Here is a 15289-nt window from a genome sequence, read left to right on the forward strand (position 1 = left end):
AGCGCCGGCGCAGCGGCGGGCGCGGGCTCTAATGCGCAGGCGCGGGCCGCGCGCTCGTCCAGTGGCCGGCGGAGCGCGAGGAGGCCGCAGCGCGGGGGCACCGCGGGAGGTGCGGGACGGGGACCGGGACCGGGACGGGGCCGGGGGTGTGGGGACGGGGCCTGGAGCGTGGGGAGGGGGCGGGCAGCGCGGGCCTTGCGCCGCGGGGCCGGGCTGGGGCCGTACGGAGCGAGGCGGGCGGCACGGCCCGGTCTGGCCCGGCCCCGGCCCAGCGCCGTGAGGGCCGCGCGGTGCGGGGGGAGGGGGGGGCGGGGCCGTGCCCTGCGGGGCGCTGCCGCGTGCGGGGCCCGGCCCGGCCTGCGGGGGGCAGCGGGGCCCTGCGGGTACCGCCAGGCGCGGCGCAGGCGGCGGCGGTTCGGGGCCTGGCGCACGGGGCCGCCCCTGCGCGGTGTGCCCCGGCCTCCCGGCCGCTCCCAGGGCAGGCCCGCCGTTAGGGGGGGCCCCGCGCTGCTGCCCTGCCCTCGGGGCGTTCCCGAAGGCGCTCGGTTGGAAGCAAACTGCCGAAGAGACCTGGAGGTTGCGCTTGAAACGCGGAGTGTGTGCGTGTGCGTGTGTGTGTGTCCCTTTTTTTTTTTTTTTTTTTCTCTTCCCGTTTTCCTTCTCCTAATCCGAGGACGTAGCTGGAGTTGGGGGAGGTGTTTCTTGGGCTGGAACACATCGCCCGAATCAGCCAGAAGTGGAGAATATCCATCACGTCTCAGAATAAGTTTAGGCCTTAAAACTCTTGTATGTGTAAGGACAGTTTTGCTAGCCTCCTCAGTTTTAGAACTACGAACAGAATCACCCAGGAAAACTGTATTGGCTTGCTTTTATACCTTGTTAGTTATTTGTTGTAGTTTTTTGGGAAAACCCACAAAGATTTATGTGTGTATGTCAAAACATACGATGGGTACAAACTTCTGTTTTAGCTGTGGATGAGACTCATGAGTGAAGCAGATGTGATGAAACACAGGAGCGCATGAGGCACGTGGGAGACTCTTGAATGGTTGAGAATCAGGAAACTGCTCGAGTGTTACCTTCTGCAGTCTAATGTAGGAGTAATCCATTCACACTCATGTTCCTAGTTTAACTAGAAATTTGCCTCTGGTTGTTTAGGTAAAATCCCTATTTTTTTGAATGTTTTAGGTTTTTCTGAGTCTTCCACGCTCTTATGTTAGAGCAAGAGAAAGATCAATATCAATGAGCTGTTTTTAAAGTAACACAATGGGATACATCTTAATACCCTCAGCTCTTTATTTGTAGCTTAACCAATCTACTCTCTGCAGCCATTAGAGAGGGTGGGCAGCTTTCTGATTTAAGTAATGGCTATTAGGAATAAAAGCTTCCCTCATCCCCTCCCTATAAGTAGGAACAGCTACAGCTCTCAAAGCCTTTTTCTGCTAGTGTTGCAGCTGAATTAGTGACTGCATGGGCTGATATTTCACAGCCCAGTTCTACTTGGATCTTCACTGCTGGAACGTTGAATGTTTTTATTTCTGTAGGATAGTACTGCAGGACACCTTTAACCTCAGCCATGGAGAACTCGGATAATACGGAGGAGGAGAAGACGACAACGACGACTGTAAGCAATGACAGCACAGGCAATGGCACCGAAACAGCAACAGAAGAACAGCATATGGACTTCAGTACAGAAATTATGAGTGTAACTGAGATGGAACAATCACCTGATAGTTCCCCTGATTTGAATGAAGAGAACGCACAAGAAGAGGGTGAAATTCCAAATATTGAAAGCTTACAGACAACAGATATTGAGGCTGGCTTCCCTCCAGATTTTGACAAGTTCTGGAAAGTAGTAGAGGACAATCACCAGGATTTCACAGGATGGGTATATCTCCTGCAGTACGTAGAGCAAGAGGTTAGTATGTGCCCCCTTTTTCCTTAGTCTTCCAGAAATAACCAAACAAAACCAAATTAGCTAACATATTCCAGTAACAAACCTAGAACAGTCCATCAGGCGTTGATACGTGCTGTTTTAAGACAGCAGTTATTCCAGTAAGGAATCTAGACCTGTGTGTCAGGCTTTCATACATACAGTTTCAAGACAGTCACTGTTACCAGTGTTGTCAGCAGAGATCACAAAACAAGAGCAACAATTTTGAAGGCAGTGTTAAAACAGTAATTGTTTTGAAAATGTTAATAATGTGGTTTTTTTTTTTTTACACTTAAAAGAACTTTGTTCCAGATTCTAAAGGTGAACCTGCCTGCTAGAACTTGTTCTTTACTAGAGATAACTCTCTGCAATTAGATTTTGATAGTAAATAATCACCTATAATGCAAACAGAAAATTCTTGCTAGCTTTTTGAAAGCTAGGCACTTGGGCACATTCACTATTACTAAAAACATGTTGATCCCACTTGAGTTTTGTATCACCCTTCTCAGCTTTTGGTGAGAATAAGCTCAATGTGACCTCCCATCTGTTGCTTTCATTTGATTCTTAACCACGTGCCCAAAAGCACGAATGGATTTTCACACAACATAGGACTGACTTGTGGGACTTAACTGCAGGATACTTGAATACAGAAGTTTTGTTGCTTCTTGAGCCCATGTAAATTCATGAAAAACAAAAATTGCACAGGGCTGTAACAGGAAAATGACTCTGTCTAAGGAAGTCTCCAAGCTGTGAACTTTGTGGCTAGGAAAAAGCTACTGAAGACACTTCATCGTTTTTGTCCTGTTTTTATGCTTCTCCTGATCTGTCTGTGAGACGGTGGAGATGGTGTACTGCGCTGCATGGCTGCGTGCTCTGCCTGCAGCTGTCGTTCCCGGACAAGATGCCAGCTAGGTGCTTGTTCTGTTCCTCGGGCTGTATGTTGGAGATAACATATTACCTTTCGCTGTGTGTTTCTTGCAGAACCACATACCGGCTGCCAGGAAAGCGTTTGACAAGTTTTTCACACATTATCCATATTGTTATGGATATTGGAAAAAGTATGCAGACCTCGAAAAGCGACACGACAACATTAAACAGTCCGATGAGGTACGTAGGTAGCTGGGCGAAGCAGTTGCCGTTGGTCCCGTTGGCCAAATAATGACTAACGCGCTGCAAGTCATTTGGCTGCCAGTACCTGCCACACGTGGTCAGGTCTGTAGGGATTTTGTTTGCACTTGTCACTTCTGTGGCATTTGTAGCTAATGTTTTCTCTCTTTGTTGGCAGGTGCGTTAAACCTCTACAGTTTGTCAAGCTTTGCAGTGCAAGCCTCTGTATTACACTGCAGCTTAACAAGTAGGGCAGGGCTTTTCTGTCACTTACATTTATTACTCATTTTCAAAGCAATATAGTTGGTTTGCTGGTCACAATTGCTACATCTTATTGCATTTTTGGTCAGACGCTGTCAATGATGCTCTAATGGGTCTGTGCCCTATGGTCTGTACCCCAAAGCCTGCCCACACAACCTGGTCAGAATGCAGGGACCGCTGCGCTTTGAAGATCAAGACTCTGCACGTGGAGATCAGAACATTGCCATGTTCTATCCAACCTCCACCCGAATGGTAATGGTAGATTATTTAAACAAAATTCCAGTAATTAGTATTTCTAAGGTTCACCGGATAACACAGTGTTGCCTCTCTCTTAGGACACCAGTGAGTATTTGAAGTACAGTTCATGTTCTCTTCATAGGTTTATCGCAGAGGGCTTCAGGCAATTCCTCTTAGTGTTGACCTTTGGATACATTATATAAACTTCTTAAAAGACACCTTGGACCCCGATGATCCTGAAACTAACAATACGATTCGAGGGTAAGTTGAAAGCAGTCTAAGTGGTCCAAGAAGCACGTGCAGATAGTTACGTAACTTAAACACCTTAATCCAGCTACACTAAGGGGCTACCTAATAACGACCTATTTTAGGGAGTTCTAGGAGTTTATGGAGCTAAATGGAGTAGTGGTAGACATTACAACGTGGTACAAGTTGTGAACTTCAGACTGCACCTTAGAAATGCTTTGTGAAGCTCTAGAGTGGTATGCAGTGCTGGAACAGGTTCTCCATAGAAGATTTTTAATTTAATTTCTTGGTGATTCTAGAATATCTCAGCTCATCTGCTGGTAATGGCCCTGGTTGAGTAAGAGGTTCCACTACAGTTTGAACTGAAATTAAATTTAGAAGCTTCTTTCCAGGATCTAAGTGCTAAAGACTATGTATTTTCTTAGTGTTTTGTATTTTGGCTTTTTTCTGTTAACTTTTCTTTGCTCTGTTGTAATAGTACTGGAGAAAACAAGGTAAGTGTGAACTCTGAATCTCTAGAGGTCTTGTGACAGATATCTAGAAGATACTTTGAAGAATTTAAATCATGAATTTGTGGGTTTGCAAGTAAATGAGGACATCTAGAATCTCTAAGCAAAATATCTAAATAAATAAAAACCAGAACTATTCCTTGCTCTGTCACCGCATTCAGAATCAACTGTAAATTACTTTTCAGAGCCTACGAACACGCAGTTTTAGCCGCTGGGACAGATTTCCGTTCTGACAGACTATGGGAGATGTATATAAACTGGGAAAATGAGCAGGGAAACCTGAGGGAAGTTACATCCATATATGATCGTATCCTTGGAATTCCAACACAGCTCTACAGTCATCACTTCCAAAGGTAAAGAGAAAACAAAGGAGTAGCTAATGCCATGAATTTCTCAAGCACATGCAAACCTATTTCTGTAAATGTGAAAATATTTATTAAGAGCAGTTTAAAATAGTTGCTTAGCTTTATATATTCGTTTATTTACTCATGCTTTGACTAACTTTTAAGTACTGATACATATTTTCAGAATATGGCTTTACATTAAAACACAAATTCTGCTGTGGAATAAAGGAAGGCATTGGAAGCGTCAGTGAGAAGTGGGGATGTCTTTGGAAAAAAAAAAGCAGAAGAGCGATTTTTAAAACTTACTTCCTCATGCAGTGCTCGTTTGTGGTTAAACATTAATTTTGTTGAAACCCAAATAGAAGTACTTGGATAAGTGTTAGATAGTAGAATTCTGTGTTAGTACAGAGAGGTTAAGAGGGATCCGGAAGCTCTAGTTAAATTATACAGCGGTCTTCCTTGTAATTTTCGCAGACCTAAGTGCTCTGTTTTCACCACTGAATTTCCTTGTCCTTTAATTTCGCTTTCAAATGTAAAGCTTCTGAATATCTGAAAAATAGTGCGAGGTTTGTTTTGTGCACATGTTGTCACAAGTTGCATGCTCATTTTTGCTCTAGGTTGATAAAGTAATAAAGAATCCCAGTAGGGTTTATTGTGTGTTCTGGTTACGCAGAGTATTAAAACAGAAAACGTCAAATGTGTGTTGACTTGTTTCTAACTCTCTTAGGTTTAAAGACCATGTACAAAACAATTTGCCACGAGAACTTCTAACTACGGAGCAGTTTATTCAGCTGCGCAGAGAACTGGCATCTGCGAATGGCCACAGTGGGGAGGATGTGTCACCTGGAGATGATCTGCCCTCCGGTACTGAAGATATAACTGACCCTGCCAAGGTACACTTGCAGAGAGAGTTTGTTGGATTCCTTGCCCTAATCTGTGGCTAAGAGAAGTATATATTTGCAGACAATCTAGTATGTTTGTAGCAGATCTGTTCACCTAGTTTTTTGCATATCACTGCTCTTTGTCTGTAGAGCATACGCTTCCAGCATTTTCATAGGTATGAAAGAAATGGAGTTCATCATCGTTAAGATGAGACCAAAACTTCACACAGAAAACAAATTCAATTGGGTTGCGCTAAGAGCCAAGGTATCATCGGGGCAACGCCCCCCTCCCTTCCCAAGCTGTTTTGTATAGCATTTAGTGCATCTGTGCTACTTTGCCTATATTACTGTTATCTTAAAGTGCACTGTGGTATCTACCTGTTACATTTTTTTTAACAATTGTGTTTTAGCTAATCACTGAAATAGAAAACATGAGGCACAGGATCATTGAGATTCATCAAGAAATGTTCAATCACAATGAACATGAAGTCAGTAAGAGGTGGACATTTGAGGAAGGGGTAAGTTCATTTCTTTTTTCTATGTGAGGCAGCATGTGTCAGTTTTGAACAAACTGGGAATTAAGAATTTTGACTAACAGTTAGGCAGGCCTTACAGTTTAAACTGTGGTGTTTTGAACATAGATCTAGCTTTACTTCTGTGCCATTCTTCCTATCAAAAAGCAGCTTGTGAGGTCAACTCTGTCATCTGAGGATGTAACAGTCTTCAAACAGTATTTGAAGAGAGGCAAGATGGTGTAATGTTATTTTACTGAGTAGTCTTTAAATGTACATGTATGAAACGCTATGCCAATCAGTATGCACCTGGAGTATTACAAAATCACTGGAGTTGCTACCTTCCTCCCTTCTTTAATTGAAAAGGTAGGCGTGTCCTAAAAGCAGAGTGATGTTTGTGTTTGCATGTGTATTTTTTGGTTGCACTCAAGTCTGAAATCAGTTAGTTTTGTTTTCCAGAAGTAGCCATCATAACCTGCAGCTCCCATATATAACATGTTAGAAGTAATTAAGCCAATCGTTTATTTATCAAAATACTTTCTATATAGAATTAAGCTTAATTACTTTTTAAAAGCAGACTGAGTTTTTAATTCTCAATTTGGCAAACATGTTATTATATAACATTTTGTTCTTGTCTTAAATTTACATAACACTCTTTGAAAAGATGATATTGAACAGCTGGGACAGATCTCAGAGGTTCTTTAATAGTCTGCGCGATCTCAGACCTGTTCTTACATTACTCACCATGCTCTGTTAGAGTAGGCAAGATACCTTATAAGCCAAAGGAACTCAAAAATACAGCACTGTAATCATTCCTAGCACAAAGTCAGACCAAAGCGATCTCCCCTTTCTTGTTATACAACAGCCTGAAGTGCTGTTGTTACCAGTTCTGCGTGTTGCAGGAACACTTTTGTACGAGGTACCTGTCCTAGAAGGAAGCAAAGGATACCAAACTTGTCCCTAGAGGAGATGAGGGTCAAATATGCTGATGTGTTGTGTGAGTGTAGCTGTTATACTCACAGGATCAGTAAGCTACAGATTACTGAAGATTTGAAGAATGCTACAACTGCAGACGTGCCGTAGAATAACCTGTTTTCTGATGGGTTTTCTGTATTGCTCTTGGCCACAATCTATACCTGCTCTACTAAAAGTATTTCTTCTCTATAGATACTAACATGTTGGGTCTATAAAGAGTGGAAAACAAAACTGTATAAGTCTTTACAATGGACAGAAGTGAGGTCAATACACAGTTGATGTCAGGTAGCAGTGATGGAGGCCACTTAGACCTTCTTTACTATTACTTCAGTGGCACCAATGCATCTGTGAATTTATCAAGACAAGGACCTTACTGGATTCCATAGTAGAGCTCAGTAAGGAGCGTGGAGGGGATGATGGGCTTTAGGTTTTGTGTGGCCTTGAAGGATTGAATGTTTCTGCTTAATTATAAAATTTCTCTGGAGACTTGGATGGATGTCGCTGGGGTAGAAATGTACAGGAGAGAAATTATGAGGTGAAATTAAAACTGAAGAGAAGAAAAGCAAAAGATCTCTGGAAGGATGTCTTGCTATATTGAGTTCAAAGCAGTGTTTAAACTTTCCCTTCTGAACTCTGTCCATCAGAACTGCTCTTGTCAGGAGTAAAAATGCAATCTTGCTAGCTACTAAATAATCAGCTTAATGTAAATACTTCATCTGAAGTTCAATCCGATGCTCTGTCTTTCCTTGCCATGTTTCTCAACTAAATTTGGAACTTAATTTGTAGGATGTGCACTAGTACAATGGTAAGTACTTTGATTGTATATTTGTATGTGGACAATAACTGTTATTTATAATGTCCTTGTTATGTTGTAACAGTAGGTTTGCAAGGGAGTAATTGTCTTGTTCTTCAAGTTCTTTGAACACTTGATTTCAAAAAGCTTTATAGGCAAACAAAGCATTGGTGTAATGTAACTGTCAGCAGTTTCCCAATCAAGTGGGATTATCCCACTTGACTGACTCGAATAGGTGATGAAGAAACACTCTGAAGTCCTGCTTATTTCAGTGGCATTACTTGAATGGCTTGGGGTTGTTTTCTAACCCATCTGGTTGTATGCTTATTAGTCATACGTTGCCAACCTATCACTCTTGCAGATAAAGAGGCCTTACTTTCACGTAAAACCTCTGGAGAAAGCTCAGCTGAAAAACTGGAAAGAGTACTTAGAATTTGAGATAGAAAATGGAACTCATGAGCGAGTTGTGGTCCTCTTTGAAAGATGTGTTATTTCATGTGCCCTCTATGAGGACTTCTGGATTAAGGTAAGGGAAGTGGTTTACCACTGATCTCCTACCGACTGCATACATTGATCTAGTGACTAACCTTTTGTACTCTTGTTGAATGTTGTTCATATATAACTATATCTGTTGCATTAGGAGATGGTCTGCTTGCAACCAGATTTGACTGCTGCATATGCCAACTTCGTTGCCTCTCTACGTCCTTCCTTACAGAAACTAGTCTAGTGGTTCAATAAAGGTGCTGAATGGGTTTAAACAAAAGAATTTTATCGTTCTGTCAGGTATTTAAAGACAAATATAAGCTGTAATATTGTTCAATCTCTGCTCTGTTTTCAACTATAGTATGCCAAATACATGGAGAATCATAGTATTGAAGGAGTGAGGCATGTCTACAGCAGGGCTTGCACAATACATCTTCCCAAGAAACCAATGGTTCACATGCTGTGGGCTGCCTTTGAGGAACAGCAGGGTAAGAACAAGGTTTTTACTGGGAGGGATTCTGTTTTGAAGAAGCTGTTGAATGTATCATTTTAAGGCATTTTCACTGGTGTTTTAGGCAACATCGACGAAGCAAGAAGAATCTTGAAAACATTTGAAGAATGTATTCTAGGTCTAGCTATGGTTCGCTTGCGAAGAGTAAGCTTAGAGCGCAGACATGGAAACATGGAAGAAGCTGAACACCTGCTTGAAGAAGCCATTAGGAACGCCAAGTCAGTTAGTGAATCGTCATTTTATTCCATCAAATTAGCTCGGCACCTCTTCAAAGTACAGAAGAATCTTCCAAAGGCAAGAAAAGTGCTGTCAGAAGCCATAGAAATTGACAAAGTATGTGTTTCCTCTTTGTTTTTGTTTTTAATACAGCAAACTGGTTTTTTTCTTTCTGAACCCCTTTTATAAATATGGCAACAATGATGACAGGTATTTTGACTGTATGTAATGTTCCATTGCTGCATGGAGACACCAGTCCCTCTAAACTGATGTTGCCATATTTACAGCTTTCAACTCTGGAAATTTGCAAGCTGTAAGTCTCTTTAATCAGATGCATAACTTGCTTCGTACCTTCATGTTCCCTCTTTAGAACCATAAACACTTATGGGAGTGTTTGTATCTCAAGGCAAACAAAAGTGACCATGTAGGCAGTATTCTTGAAGCATTTTGTGTAACACTCCAGCCCTAACTGTTAGCTCAACATCACATCTGGTTTTGTAGTGTTAGCTAACTTCTGTTCTATTTGTGAAATATATTGGTCATCTCTGACCTCATTTAAGAACAAGATGTTTATATTGGCTCTCTTAGCATATGCTTATGTTTCAGAACACATTGTAGACATGCATTCAGTGTTAAATATGATATGACAGATCTGCAGCTTCCGATACTTTATTTTTTCCCACAGGAAAATACAAAACTGTATCTCAACTTACTTGAAATGGAGTACAGTGGTGATCTCAAGCAAAACGAAGAAAACATTTTGAGCTGTTTTGATAAAGCTGTTAATGGTGAATTGTCTATAAAAATGAGGATTACATTTTCTCAGAGAAAAGTGGAATTTCTTGAAGACTTTGGTTCTGATGTAAACAAGTAAGATATAATCTGTGCAGTGGCCAAACTAAGGTCACCAAAAGAGGGGTTGTAAAAGTAGTAGGAAAGGGGTAGCATTAGCTGCGTCCATAAGGTGTTTTTTTTTTTTTTTGTCATCAGCTCTCTGAGGTGTAGGTGTTTTTCTAAACCAAAGTCCTATTTTGACTATCTTGAAGTAGAAATTTCTTTTCAGAAAGTTATCCTTTTTTTTTTCCTGAAATACCTAATGCCTTATAGGGCAAAATCCTGTTGCCTGTCACTTCTTACTTTAAAGGGGGATGCCTCTCAAAGAGAAAGTGAAGTGTTCTGCGACACAGGTGTAAAATATTTCTGTACCCTGGGTCACTGCTTCATGTTCCAAAACTGCATTTTTTTGGTATTTCTCTATGTTTAAAATTGTTAACAGTGCTGTACGCTTACATGGGAGGATCAGATATTTAAGTGAAATTTGCACTTCTATTGCTAATAGCCTTTTTTCATCTTAATATTCTCTAATGTAAAATAAGTTTTTGTTTTTGTTTACATTTTTCAGCTAATTAACTTGGAAAGTTTAACCATGAGTTAGTTTTTCTGCTTTGTATGTTTTTTGAAAAATAGTTTCAACTTACGTTGACTCTGAACACTCAAACTTGCATGGCAGCTGGGCATTGCAACTTCGGAGTCCTAAACAGTCCAAACAAAATTAAATTTTAAGCTCTCAAATAATATGAGAGGGCAGAATCTGTACAAGAAACTTTTCACTAAGAGCAATATTGATAGAAGAAGCATTTTTCAACTGATATCTTGTAAACTGTTTTATGCTGCGAATGAACTTTATATTTAGCTATTCATGTGAATTTCAGTTAGGAAATACAAGTCTTAAGCTTTCATTCGTCAATAGGTGGTTATACTTAGTACATGAATACTGTAACTCTTGTTCTGTGTTAGATACACTTGTTCTTTCCATACCCTTTGGGAAAAGGCAGTGGGTACAACTTCAGAATTGTTTTAATTCTGTCTAATACTCATTTCCAGTAGTCAAAGAAGTGCAGCTTCCTAAATATCAATACTCCTATGGATAGCATCAACACTTAGGTGAAGTAATTTAATTACTGGAAGGAGGGAGTAGTTGTATCACAGACAAGTTGTCTAAAATCTCTCTATGATGTTTGTTTATAAAGAACTGTGTGAAGCACGCTAAAAGTTGAGCAAAATGTTGGGAATTTTTAAGGTAACACTTCTGAAAAAATTTTTTACTCTGCATTGTGGAATCCCCCTTTCAAATTACTTTGTTTGTTTTCCTATCTCCATTGTGAATCACTGGAAGAAAATACAGATTAGGATTGAATTTGTTTTAGAATGTTTTAGTATTTTTACATTTTGAACTAGACTTCTTAAAATGGTTGCTTATATTTAAAACATTAACATGGAAGTGGTGAACAAAGTGCTGTTTTTTTCTTTTGTCTTCTTCAGGCTTTTGGATGCTTATGATGAACATCAAGCACTTCTAAAGGAGCAGGATTCTTTGAAAAGAAGAGCAGAGAACGGGTAGGGAGTGTGTTCACCTGAGGTTATACACCGACTTGATAGGTTATGCAATACTGGTAGCTGCAACATGTACTCCACTGAAATGTCTGATACAAAGCATGTAAATGCTTTGGAAATATTTTGGAGAACAATCTCAGAGGCTTTTTGTTTTGTTTAGTCTATACTAGCTTAAAACCTACTGTTAGAACAAAATAACTTTAATTGCTTAAAAGTATATGCCAGGGCTATGCTATTGGCTTACATTTGGAAACATTTATTGGAAGTTAACTTTTAATTGTGTATCACAGGAATAACTAAATACTGTTAAAAATAACTAAATCTCTAAGGAGATGCATGCTGTAGGTGTCTCAGTTTGAGCACCAGTATAATTTCAAAAGCAGCCTGTTGTGCTGAGCACCACATACTACCATCTTTTTCCGACTCGTATTCCATTGCTCTGTTTGGACAGGATGCCAGCTTGGAAAATATTACTTACCCTTATCCATTCTAGTATTTCTTACACAGACATTTTTCAAAGTCTAAGATACCATTTACAAGTGTATAAAAACTTTGCAGGTCAGAAGAGCCAGATGAAAAAAAGATGCTCACAGATGACCCAACTATGGCATCGGCACAGATGATGGATGGGGACATGCAGGTCAATCAGGCAGCATACAACTATAACGCCTGGTATCAGGTAGGTGTATGCTTTGATTACTTCTTTTAACACATGTTCTGAATATATGCAAATTGTTGTTTTCCCAGTCACTGTTCTTTGTGGCCAAGTGCCAGCTGGCAGGGAAAGGTTGGAATACAACCCTAGCTCATTTTAGTTGCTTGCTTTTCTTTCTGTTATAGAAGTGTAAAATATTTCTCTCTTAGCGTGGAGCAGTGCTAGCAGCTTGGTGGCTAGCTCTTCATATGAAGGGAAGTGTAGGTGAAGGATATTGCTTCCAGAGGGCAATAGACATGTTCTGTGCTGCAACCTTTTGCCCAGGAAGATGACCTTGGGTTACCAACTTTTTCCAACTAGTTGTTATATCTCAGTATGGGTTGTGCTGCTAAATACCTAAACTCAGCTGAGATGGGTGCAGCTGGTTGCAGTGAGACCATGGCAACTATCTCAGTGATGGCTTCTGCTAGCTGCAAACTGATAGACTTATAGGGAATAGTGACAGGACACTTGGCTCTCCTTGCTTGTGGGGTTTGCTGTAAGAGTGGACACTTCCGTTATCTTCTGCTACTTCCCTTCTGTTGAAATGGAAATCAGGAAGAGCTGTAGGGCAGTTACCAAAGAGGGGATTTGAGGCACAAGAGGTTCACTTTGACCTGTTCTGTATTTGAAGACTTTCTAAGTGCATGCTGCTTAATGCATGCTTCTTAAGCAATTAAAAACACTGCAGGCAACAGTATCTGCTTCAGCACTGGCCTTTGCTAAAAATCTGATCATTGACTTTGCATCTAAACCACACTTCAGTTTTACCTCAGTAACAAAACTGATTTCCAGTAGATTTTGTAAGGTGGTTCAGAGCTTGTGGGCCTTATATTGAAGAGGAACACCCTGAGTTGTTCCACACTTTGCATGCATCCTGCATCTCAATCTGATGTAAAGCCTCAAACAAAAGGCATTGAGACAGGATTGTTCTGGATGTGACACGGAGCATGTTGACACTTGTATCACCCATGTTGACACTTGTATCACCACAGCAGCTGGTCTGTTCAGAGCAATTAAAATTACAAAGGGGTGAACTTAGATGTGTCTTTCAGGAATGATAGATAGCTTAATCAGATCCCCTTCCAGGAACATGGCTGTTCTGACTTGCATTGTTGTGTATCTTTCTCTAGTACAATTACCAGAACGCGTGGAATTACGGACAGTATTATTCTCCTTCAACTTGATCAGAAGAGTGAATGAAGCTCACTGTGCAGTTTCGGCGAAGAAAGAGTAAAATATATTTTTCTAAATTAGGGATGTTAAAGAACTGTTGTAATACTTGCTTTTTGTCCTTTTGCATGTAAAATGAGCTGATGTTCACAGGGTATGTGTGAAGCAAGATTTGTGTGCTGATAACTGATAAATGGTATCTCTGTACAATTCTAGTTTACTATAAATGCATTTTTTTTTTTAATTCCCTGCACTAACTTATGGAGCTCTCTGGAGAATGTTTTTCAGTCTCATGCTGATTCCTGGGGTGGGTTGACCTGCGCTGACTGCTAGGTGCCCACCCAGCTGTGCTTTCATTCTCCTTCCTCAGTGGGCCAGGGGGAGAAGATATGATTTAATAAGGTGTGGGTTGAGGTAAGGACAGGGAGCTTGCTCGCCAAAAAATAATTAATGAATTGCTAATTCATAACAGAGTAGGGCAATGAGAACTAAAACCAAACTAAAAACACTGTCCTGATCCCCCCTCTTCCCAGGTTCAGCTTCAATCTCCATTCTTCTGCCTTCTCCTGTGCTAAGTGGCACAGGGGGATGGTGAATAGGGCTTGCAGTCATAATGCTGCTTCTCTGCTGTGCTGCTTCTCTGCTGCTCATTCCTCCTTGCAACCTTCCCCTGCTCAAGTGGGGGTCCCTCCCATGGGGCATGGTCCTTCACCAAGTGCTGCACCGTGATCCCTCGGAGTTGCAGCTCACCAAGAGCTTCTCCAGCACGCGCCTGTACCATGGGGTGCAGCCCTTCAGGAACAGGCTGCTCCAGCATGGGTCCCCCAGGGGCTGCGGTTCTGAGGCACATCCAGCTGCTCTGCCATGGGGTCCTCTGCAGGCTGCAGCAGCGTCTGCTTTGTCAGGGCACCCCCTGGGCTGCTGGGGCACCTGGAGCACCTCCTGCCCTCTCCGTCAGTAACCGTGGGGCTGCAGAGATGTTGCACACATTTTTCTCTTGTTGCTCCTGCAGCTGCTGTGTGGTGTGTTTTAGCCTTCCTTAAATGTGTTGTCACAGCAGTGCAGCTGGCACTCCTTGACGCAATTTTGGCTGGAACTGGCTTTCATCTGACTTGGAGCAACCCCCGCAGCTGCCCGCTAGCAAAATCCTGCCACCTAAGCCCAATACAATGCTACAGATTCAATCAATAAATCCAACCTTTTTCTTTTCTAAAAGCAGTTGTGATTTCTGTTAGCCCCAGTGGCTGCTATAGGAAACAAGCCGGTCTCGGCTGGCTGCCAGTTCAGGGCCAAGGCTCTCCTTTGACCTGTTCTGCTCCCCTTCCCAGGCAAATCATAACCTGCTTTCACCGTGAGATCTTTTTCTATGCCCCAGTGAGCAAATCTGAGACTACTTTGTTTGTAGTGTTATAACAAACTCTTCAGCTTAATATGGCAGCCTTTGAAAGCTGTGATATGTATTTTCTATTCTGTGTGGGGGGTCAAAAATTAAAATGCAGTGCAAAATGATGTTGCATTCTTTTTTAAGAAGCACAAACTGTGTTTGGGATGATTTTTGTATCTAGAGTTTTTCATGTACACAATGTGAGCAAACTTTTTTTCATTTGATCAAAGTGATCATTCTCATTTTCGTAATAAAAGCAAGGAATTCAGTAGTTCTTGGAGCTTTCTTGGGTTTCCTCATTCACACTAAGAATTCCAGCCTCTGCAGGTTCTACTGCTGTCTTGTTTAAAAAAAACTCTGTACCTTTAGTATAGAATCACCTCAGGAACTTTGAGGCAGACATAGTTCTCTTTCAGGAATGGGTTAGTATCATGCCTGACACTTCAAAATATATTTAAAGGTGAAATCTAATATATATGTGCGTTTAAGAATTACGTATGGCATTACAAAGCATCACCTTCCTCTTCCCCTCTAATGTTTTAGATGAACTAATACCGTTGGTGAGTGCTGTTGTAAAACCTAACAGCTGCACAAAAGATAAAGCTGAGAGAGAAACACATTGCTTTGACTTGAGCGTGG

General features: G+C 41.4%; 1 protein-coding gene across 4 annotated transcripts; it reads left to right on the forward strand.

Annotated features, from left to right (window-relative positions):
- Positions 1–51: 51 nt before the first annotated feature.
- Positions 52–14775, forward strand: PRPF39 (pre-mRNA processing factor 39). Of its 4 annotated transcripts, none has more exons than XM_082761770.1 (14): positions 52–109; positions 1542–1915; positions 2912–3037; positions 3678–3796; positions 4476–4643; positions 5362–5527; positions 5926–6033; positions 8157–8321; positions 8640–8766; positions 8854–9122; positions 9691–9875; positions 11328–11402; positions 11958–12078; positions 13227–14775. In XM_082761770.1, the coding sequence occupies exons 2-14, from the start codon at positions 1574–1576 to the stop codon at positions 13278–13280; spliced, it is 2025 nt and encodes a 674-aa protein (XP_082617896.1). In that variant the 5' UTR covers positions 52–109; positions 1542–1573; the 3' UTR covers positions 13281–14775. The 4 variants fall into 4 exon arrangements, with proteins under 4 accessions (XP_082617896.1, XP_082617898.1, XP_082617899.1 ...); XM_082761772.1 differs by lacking the exons at positions 52–109; positions 1542–1915 and adding exons at positions 3216–3284; positions 3388–3550; XM_082761773.1 differs by lacking the exons at positions 52–109; positions 1542–1915 and adding an exon at positions 3388–3550.
- Positions 14776–15289: the final 514 nt, after the last annotated feature.

This window comes from Aythya marila (genome assembly GCF_965140915.1).
Source record: "Aythya marila genome assembly, chromosome: 5".
Taxonomy (NCBI): domain Eukaryota; kingdom Metazoa; phylum Chordata; class Aves; order Anseriformes; family Anatidae; genus Aythya; species Aythya marila.